This window comes from Pyrgilauda ruficollis, unplaced genomic scaffold (genome assembly GCF_017590135.1).
Source record: "Pyrgilauda ruficollis isolate IOZ18807 unplaced genomic scaffold, ASM1759013v1 scaffold16, whole genome shotgun sequence".
Lineage (NCBI taxonomy): Eukaryota > Metazoa > Chordata > Aves > Passeriformes > Passeridae > Pyrgilauda > Pyrgilauda ruficollis.
This window is the reverse complement of record NW_024514764.1, coordinates 2,838,114-2,847,509: the sequence shown is the minus strand read 5'-3', so window position 1 is coordinate 2,847,509 and position 9,396 is coordinate 2,838,114. Positions and strand designations below refer to the sequence as shown.

The window sequence follows — 9,396 nt, the reverse complement described above, 5'->3', positions numbered from 1 at the left end:
GAGGGGCTGCGGCACCTGGAAATGCTGTGTGTGCACCCGAATTCATCAGCTCTAGCAGCCGGCAGGGCTTACCCCAGCTCAGAGAAGCACTTTAATGAGACAGCACAGCCCTGGCAGTGAGCTGCTGTTTTCTGGCCTCTCCTGGGCAGACCCCACGCTGGAGCTGCTGCAGGACAACCCGTGTCTGGCAGAGCTCCTCGCCTCCGTGCTGGCCCTGCCGGACCCCAGCCCCGCCGTCCTGTCCTTCACCCTGCAGCTGGCTGGGATCCTCGCCTCTTCCGAAAGCCGCTTCCAGCACCTGCAGGTGAGTCGGCCACCCGGGTACCTGCTGCTGTGTGTCTGTCTGCTCCTTCCGTATGGACGGTCCCTGAAAACGTGAATGTTCTGCGTATTAAATCTATGGCTTACGTGGAACAACTCAGCAAAAGTGATTCAACAGCAAAGACCTACCGTCACCAGTCCTCTTCAGTTCTCATGTACAGCTGCTTCTCACTTCTGCCTCACCACAGCAGGACTGAATGCTGATGGGTAGTGCTTCCATTTTTACTTCAAAAGAGTGTATGGGGTAACCCAACTCTGGGTTGGACTCGATGATCCTGAGGGTCTCTTCCAGCCTAGCAATTCTGTGAACACTGCTTCACAGCAGTCACTGTACAGTACTGTATCCCAGGACAGATCCTGCAGATTGAAACTGCACTAACAGATGTGGTTTTGCTTCTGTAGTAGGTTGACAGGAAATTTTTGATTCCCTACAAAAACAAGGGAGCTTTTTAAAGCCGTGCTTTCTGCACCAGGATACATTTTAGTACAAAACCCAAAAGGCTTCATTCAGGGAAGAGATGTGTACAGGTGTATAAAGCAGTCTGATGGAACTGATACACATTATCCTTCAGCACCTGCAGACAAAGCAGATTTGGTTTTGAACACTCTAGTTGTCCATATGTTGCATTTAAGGTGAGATTCTGAAAACTGCCCTTTTTTTGATACTTGTAGCAAGAGGACGTTTCACTACAGTACTGATACTCTTGACGGGGGCCGAGCAGCCCCTTTGCTCACTGTTCACTCTGTTTTCTGCCCTGCCTCAGGAGGAGAAGCTGCTGGGGAGGCTCTTTGGCCCGGAGGGGCCGCGGGGCAGCGCGGCGTGGGAGGACGCGTCGGTGCGCAGCGCCTGGCTGAAGGGAGTGCACAGCATGCTGCACCACCTGCCCGCCCTGCACTGCCTCTGCTCCACGGGTGAGTGCTGCTGGGGCTGCCAGCTCCCGCCTCTGCTCTGTCCCTGCCATCCCAGCCTCTTGCCCAGGTGTCAAATGAGCATTTGTTGTTTATTTAAGGTTAAAGGAAGCCATTTGTCAAAAAAACAGACGAAGTCGTTGAAAGATGTTGGTTAAGTTAGCTAAGCATTAAGTTAACTTTTGTTAAGTAAGTTATGCATTTGGTTTTTTCCTCCAAACACTGAAGGTGCTGCTTTTTTCAGAGGGGAAAGAATCTTATAAAATTGCCCTTATAAAATTAAGAGCTATCTGTATTCTTATTTGTAACTCCTACTAAAGGGTACATTTCAGCATGATTTTAGTGCAGAAAAACTGATCAGAGGCTCATTTTTCTCTTTGTGCTTGCACACATTTGCAATCCTCTTGTTGTTATGGAGGTATGTAAATTATGCTGTTAACACCAACTTCAGATCCCATGTACAGAGGGGTCTAAAAGACTGGATTGGTATTAAAGTGCAGCACATGCTGCACTTTTTCCATGTGATGGAAAAGTGGTGCTGATACTGCTGTTCATGTTTTTCCTGCTGGTTATGTCCAGAGATGGTACAGGCTCTGTCCATAAATACACATTGAGTGTGCTGTCAACTCTCCTAATGTCACTGATGTTATATTGGAGTCTGATCCTGAGTTATTAAACCCCTGAGGATCTGAAAACAATTTTATTTTCTTCTATTTGCTTCTTTTTAAGGACTGGCTGACTTTGAGTAGAGACTACAAAATAAAGTACAAGAAAACCCTATCACCACCATTTAAAGATGTGTGGTACCTGAATTAGAGTCATAACTTGCTTGTTGCTCCAGTGACTTGTTTTGTTTTCCCACAGGAGGCATGGATGTGATCTTCACTCTGCAAGGAGATCCCAGCCTGTTTGTGGCTTCAGCTGCCAGCCAGCTCCTGGTGCACATGCTCACCTTCTCCCTAGAGTCTGAAACATCCAAAGCTCTCAGTACCAAGGACTGTGACTGGCCAGCCTGTGCCCAGATGATTGTAAAGCACATAAAAGAGTCCCTTCAGTCCAGCTCTGCCTCTCACATCGAGCAGTCACTGAAGCTGCTGAGCAGTTTGTTTGGCAGTTGTTTTGGCAGTTGTTATGCTGCATGGACTGAAGTCCTTTGGTTAGACATAGCAAAGCAAATAGAATCCTTTCTGCTGGAGGAGACTGTTCAAGCACAGCCCCTGCTGGCAAATCTTTTGCTTAATGTGGCACGGTAAAGATCTTGTGGCACCTTGGAGCCCGTGCTGAGATAGATCTGTCTGCCACCCTGGGATAGGTTACACTTACACTTCTCTCTTCTCAGATCCCCTGCATTTTGTGGCACTGAAGGCAGCTTTTGGGCATTAGTAACTTCTGCTCTGGAACACCTAACCCCAGTACAAGCAGGTCCTCTGGCAGTGGGACTTTTGAAGCTCTGCAAATGGTAGGACTTAATGCAATGAAATTTCTGCACTGTGCAGGTGTTTCTGCTCCATATTTCCCCTTTAGGTAGTGAAAAAGCAGCAAGAAATCATCAGATGAATACAGTACATACAGATACTGATTTCCAGGCTAAATAACACTCTTGTTCTAAGACAGAAGGACACTTTTGTTAACAAGATATTCCTCTCTCCCAGCCTCCTTACACAGGATCCCACTCTCTATTTGCATGGCTTGATAAAGCTGCTTCTGAATTCCAGAGCCATTTCTCCTCTGCTTTCAGTTAGCAAGGGAACCTTGGAAGAAGGCTCAAATTGTGATACAGCTTTTATTGCTCTGTCATTGCTGACTTGTTTAAAAGCCTGCATGAAAATCATTTATCCTGCTCAGCATTTGGGGGCAAGTATTTGGGAAGGAATTGAAGTTTACTTGTGTTGGTAACTGCTGTTTCCTCCTTGAAGCCCACAAGATGTCAGGATTCAGGCACTGACTGTTCTGCTTCAGCCAATGGACTGTATTTTGAGAGCGGCCTCCCAGCCTCTGGAATGTGCAGGTACAGTTGTGATAGAAAAGTCAGAGGCCAGTCTGCTTGCCAGTATTTTAAGTGCCTGGTGCAGACAAAGCTGGAGGAAAAAGTAGAAGTCAAGGACAGTAGCAGTGTTTGTGGTAAATCCTACTGCCAGTTGCATTTGAAGGCATGTTCATACTACATTAGCTGAAAATCTTGGTTAGTTTTAAAAATCACAGTCTTTTCTTAAAAATCACGGCCTTTTCTATTCATTGATGACCTGAGCTCTTCCCTTCTTTGGTCCTCTAGGTTTGCTGGATGAGTCTGTCAGTGATCCTGCCACTGTTGAAAGTCTTCTGTCTTCCAAGACATCTTGTGCTGGTCTCCTGTGTCAGACCCTCACTCACCTGGAGAAGCTGCTCTCTCTGGTAACATTCAGAGAGGGGGGAAAAAAGAGGCTGAGGATCAAACTGGTCCTTGAAAGACAGTGTTCAGATGGTTGCAAACTTTTTCAGTAGAGCATAACAGAACGTGGAAAGAAGTTGGCTGTGAGGGTTTCCATAGTTGAAGGAAATTTAGCACAGTAGGCTCTAAACAGGAAAACAGAGGGATACTGAGACTCTTTAAGAGAGACTGCACTTAAATTTTAAATTTTTCTTGATGAGCTTTGTTACCATACCTTACTTGTATTACAATTACTAATCCTGAGAAGAAACACAAATTGAACTGCTTTCAAGCAGTCAGAAGAATCTCCTTCCATTTGTGCAGCAGTTCTTGGAAGTGAGGAAGATCATTTATTTGTAGTTACTGATATTGTGGTACCTTAAGAACTCACTAGAAGTTGCAATTTTTTGCTGTCTTCTGACATAAAACTGCTCTCTACTTGAGACTGTTGCTGGAAACTCTTTTCTTTTCTTTCTCACTCATTAGAAACATTTGAGAGTGGATTTACCCTGTGTGTCTTTGCTGCACTCTCTCATGACAATATTACAATTCTGCAATGGCTTCCTGAGCCCAGCTTCTCCTCTGGGAAGCACAATCAGCCGGAATTTGATCAATTGCTTCAGAGTGCAAAAGTCAGCTCTTGATGTCCTTGCAGCACTCTCAGAGAAAAAAGGTGACTTAATCTTTGCTTCCTTATCCAAAGCAATTTTACAATTCTGTGTCTTTGTGTATTTCAGCAGGGATTTGGCTGCTCCATCTCTCAGTATTGGTCCTTTGGGTTTGTTTTTTGTTTCAGACTGTGACACTCTCATAGGAAATCTTTTTGATGTCCTCCTGGCATATCTGCAGAGTCCAAATACCAGCCCTACTGTGAGTATAGAACTAGGAGAGATCCTGGTCTGTTAGCTTGCCCCAGTGGGTTGTAATTCTCATAAAGGGTCTGACTGCAGTTGTTTCTCACCACACTTTGTATTAGAATGTGTAGGACACTTGTCTTGTCCTGGATGGCTTGCAGAAAATAGCTAAAATTGCAGTGAGCAAGTAACTGACCAGTACATTGAGAGTTCTTGAGAAGACAGGAGCTATCATGTCTAAGAGTAGCACTGACATACTCACCTTGAGATGGTCATGAAGTATTGAATTCTTTTTATTAAGGGGGTGTTTTGCTTTGTTTGTTTGAATGACTCTGATGGCAGCTGCAAATCCAAAGCTGGAGGCACTAGAACTTTGTAATCTAAGCTGAACACAGGGATTTTCTAGGTGTTTGTTAGAAATGTTATTTAAACACCATTTATTTGTGGTTGGCTTCTTAATAAGGAGTCATATGCACTTATTTACTCTGAGAGTTTCTCTGTAAGTTTGAGGCTAAAATGAATTTTACCTTTCAAGGCATAAAGGCAACACTGCCTCCTCCTGTAGTAAAGTCAATCTGCTTTACATTGCTTCAGGTTCTGAAGAAAACCTTTCAGGCTACATCCAAGTGGTTGGTGCACTTGCAGGAACTGTCCTCCTCCACCAGTCAGTGGCAACAAACTGAGAAGATTTTGGAAGGTAATGACAAACAGCAGCTAGTGGAACACGTGAACTCTGCTCCTGCCTGCCTTTCCTGCTCAAAGCACTGGATTCACTTGTTCACAATTATGTTGAATTTAAGTTTAGCTGCCCAAATAGTGCTTTGCAGAACTCTGGAAGAGGAACCCAGCAGCAGCAAAAAGGATTGTATGAGATGAAATGATGTAGAGGTGGTACAGTGAGTGTTTCAGTAAGGTTTGTTGCTTTTCATGTCCATTCAGGTTTGTCACTTGCCTTTTACAGATGTGTTGGTGGTGCTGCAGAAACGTTTGTGCAGTCCTTGCTGGGAAGTAAGAGATTCTTCCCTGGAGTTCCTCACTTCCATGGTTAAATGCTTGAGAGGTAGGTGCAAAGATTTACCAGTTCAGGTTTCAGGGGTATTTCTTTTAATGCTGTGAAAGTCAGTCAGGCTGGTGAAGCATCTTCTGACCTGTAACTGGAGGGCTGAGAAAAGAAAGAAGTGTCAAGATTTTTACTCTTAGATCATGATCAGAATCTGACAAAAATATTAATAAACTTACCCTGCTTTTTCTGTTGAACTCAGATTGCTGTACCTGCCTTAATGGCAGTTTTGGTGAGTCAGACTGAGGGGTGTTGGGACATGTCTGTCAAGGCAGGTGGCAGTGCTTAATGGCAGATAATACTTTCTAGTTTTCAGTTTGCTCTGCACTGGAGCCTGGTTTCTTTTAACAGGCTGGGGGCTGACCTTTAGGAGGCTAAAAGCCTAGACCTGCTTTATATGCTTGGGATTAATTACTGATTTTCTACTTTACTGATAGCTCAGGCCTTGCAGCAGATAGCACTGAGGCAATGCTGATTTTCCTTCAGTAGCTCTGCAATGTTGGAAGGGAGGGGAATGTTATCAACTGCTGTTGTCCCCAGGTCACAAAGGAAGTATCCAACATGCTCAGCTGCATTAGCACTTCACCCTGCAGCCCCTCTCAGTGCTGCAGTTACTTTTGTTTTCTCTGCCATATGCCTGACAGCAGGAAAGGAAGACTATTTTTTCTTCCTTTAAGCATAAATTTTATGAGGCTGGAACCATGTCCTCACTTGCCTGCAGAAAGTTTTTTCTTGCTGCTAAAACAACTCTTAAGTGCAATTTTGCAAGTTCCAGTGTCTGTCAGGGCTTGACTAAAAGCTGCTGGGAGAGGGGGAGCCTGACACAGAACATCTGCCTGGTCCCTGCAGCAGCTCCTCTCCCTGGCAGCTGTCCCTGCAGGCAGCAGCCATCCTTGTACGAGGCAAAGGGCTGTTTGCCTTGGAAACAGCTTCATGCTCAGAGGGAATAAAGTCCCACTTCTTTGGATTGCTGTCTTGTTTACAGACCAGAAGGAGTTCAGGCAGTGTCTCCTGTCCTCAGAGGTGCTGAGGCTCACAGAAAACCTGCTGGAGGACCCGGAGAGCTACGTGCGAGCGAGCGCCGTGACTGCTGTGGGACACCTGGCCCCCTTTACTTGCTTTGCTCCAGAGTCACCTGTCATTGGCAATCAATATGACAAAGAGGTAGGATAACCTTTTCTGCATGAGCAATTGCCATCAGTTTACTGCTGTACTGCTTATAACTTTCTTCACAAGTTATCTGCTCATGCAGGCAGGTTGCACAACCAGTAATGAGATTTTTCACCTCTGCTGTTTTTGTTCCTTTGCATGTTCCTCCACTCACTGAGACTTTCTCTTTTGTCTTTTTGCATCTAGAGCATTGTAGCAAAGCTTCAGGAAATCTTGTCAACAGACTCAGAGGGCTTTCCCAGGAGGGCTGTGATCAGCATCTTCACCAAGTGGCTGAGAGAAGGCTGCACAGGTCAGCTGGAAGATACAGAGCAGTTTGTCTCTAGAGTCATCCAGACTGTGGAGCATGACTTAGACTGGGAAGTCAGACTTGGTGGTTTGGAGCTGGTTGAAGTTTTCTGTAGTCAGACCATTTGCCAGCTTTCCCAGTGTCCCTATGCTCCTGTCTCCTCTGCAGTGACAAGTTCCACCCCTCAGAACGAGCTGCTGCAGGTGTTTTGTCGAGCAAAGCTGTTTGGGTTTTTGTTTAGATCTTTGTGTGACTGTGACAAACCCGTGGGGCAGAGAGCCTGTGATGTTCTGGTTGGCTTGAGAGGTCATTTCTACCCCATGAGTACTTTGGAGAATCCACAGCAGATTGAAGATTCACCTGCAGGATGTGGCATTGCCTGGTTACAGAGGACACTAAGACAGGGTTCTCTGGCTCAGAACTTCCCTGTGGAGGGTGATGTTGGGGTGGATTTCCAAGATCCAGAGAGCATGATGTTAGCTTTGGGTGCAATAGACTTACTGGAGCTGCATGATGAGCTAAATAAAAGTAGTGACCATGTGGAGGAAAGCCCTCAGTCCCTCTTACAGGACATCCTTGCTGCTGTGGGGACCATAGAGGATAATGAAGTTGACTGTTACTGAACCCAGCTTTTGCTCTGAGGGAGCAGCACTCAAGAAGTTTTCTTCTGGAAGAGAAGAATGGTTTTATCTGTTAAATGGGTTAGAAGAAAATCTTTGCTTTAATACTGATGATTTTTTTTTTTTGTTAAAAAGTGTAGTTTCCAATAAACTGTTGTTTCTTTTTCCAAGTAAAAACATTAAGAATGGTATTTGTTCTTTTTTTTTTTAAAGTTGTTGCCTTTTAAGAAAGCACCAGACCATGCCTACATAAGGAAGCATTTAAAAAAATGAGTGACTGAACACAGCAGAGTGACTGAAAACAAGCTGTTGCAGGCTCCTTTTAGAGCCAGAGTAGCTACAACTGATGGGGACTGGTTTTAAGGGACACTTGTTTTGACCTTTCTGTATTTATTTTATAAACAGAGCTCTCAGATTCCCTTGTGCATTTTGAGGTCTAGAGCAGAATGTGGCATTTAAGGAGTCAAAAGCTGATCATCCTTGGCATTACAAATTTTCTCCTGTAGATCACAGACTTGTTTGATCTCAGCAGTGACACCAACATGCTGACTTTGGTTTTAATTGAAGCCAGAAGCAAGTCCATTTTGCTGATTCTTTTTTCAAGTGCTCCTATTTTCCATTGCTAAAGTACTCAGTTTCTAACTTTTTGAGAGAAACTTACACTTAAAGATTTTTCAAGATAAATTTGATCTGTGATTACCTTTAGTAACAATTAGAAACCAGCAGACATAGTGTGAACGGCAACATGATTTTCTGAGAAAAAATTGCCAGGTTTTAAAAACCTGTGGAAGAGTGCAGTTTGCAGCTTGCTCCAGTATCTTGCCATGTGCTAAGAAGCTCTCTGCAACCTAGAAAAAACCCCAAAGCAAACAATACCTTTAGCAGCAGATCAAACCATGGTGGGTTCTTTCCCAGCACTGAGGTGTTACTGAGCATCCTTTATCCTCCTGCAGCTGTGGAGAGGCAGAACATGACACTGATTTTGGGGCAGTGGAGGCTCTAAAACAGTGAAAGGACTGTACAAATCTCCCTGCAGCAGTACAGTGGACTGAGGTGTGGTTTGGATCTCTTGCTGCTGAGGCTCAGGTTTGCTCTGTGCCTTTTGAGGAAAGCAGCACACTTGCCTATTGCTCTGTGCACAGCTTTATGTGTGACAGAGCCCTTGGGTTTTGTACCAGCAGCTGTTTTTAGGAGAGAATAGCTCTGCTTCTGACACACAATTCCACCTGAGCTGGGTCTACACCTGGCAAAGGACAGAAAATACTAAAATTCAGGCCTTTTCCTGTCACTGCATTCATCTCAGAAATGGAAAGGGTTAGTGAGAGAGAAGGGATGTGCTTTTAAAGAGGTGTGGAGTGTTTGTGGAGTTCCAGCAGTCCTGTCCAGTGGAGGCACTGCAGTTCCAAAAGCAGCATTCTGTGTTGACAGTAGGTCAGCTGTGCTCCAGGAGAGGAGAGAGCAGGTTGCTGGGTGAGCACCTCCCTCCTGTTCAGCACTGCAATCCTTGTCATTTCAGGACTCTGCTTGAGGAGTTGAGGAGACTCCAAGGAGTTACTGAGATATCAGCAAATTGAAAAAGTGAGTTGTTACAGAAGGAGAACTCACTGCTTATTATCAAGGTCTCTCATCTCCCAGACCTATTAATTTTTCATGGAATTCCTTTTTCTTTTTAATAAGCTGGGGTGAGGGTGACACTATATTTGTAGCATTTGCCTAATTGCAGTCCAAAATTGTGTTTATACAATTGTACACTAAAAACCAAATCT

The 9,396-nt window shown here is 44.7% G+C and overlaps 1 protein-coding gene across 2 annotated transcripts; it reads left to right on the top strand.

Moving 5' to 3' along the window:
• The first annotated feature begins 2,481 nt into the window (after window positions 1–2,481).
• BRAT1 (BRCA1 associated ATM activator 1) lies at window positions 2,482–7,804 on the top strand. Of its 2 annotated transcripts, XM_041462407.1 has the most exons (9): window positions 2,482–2,689; window positions 3,147–3,238; window positions 3,503–3,621; window positions 4,124–4,310; window positions 4,434–4,507; window positions 5,086–5,188; window positions 5,453–5,551; window positions 6,537–6,715; window positions 6,908–7,804. In XM_041462407.1, the coding sequence occupies exons 2-9, from the start codon at window positions 3,193–3,195 to the stop codon at window positions 7,631–7,633; spliced, it is 1,533 nt and encodes a 510-aa protein (XP_041318341.1). In that variant the 5' UTR covers window positions 2,482–2,689; window positions 3,147–3,192; the 3' UTR covers window positions 7,634–7,804. The 2 variants fall into 2 exon arrangements, with proteins under 2 accessions (XP_041318341.1, XP_041318342.1); XM_041462408.1 differs by lacking the exon at window positions 2,482–2,689 and having other exon boundaries at window positions 2,696–3,238.
• The last annotated feature ends 1,592 nt before the right edge of the window (window positions 7,805–9,396 follow it).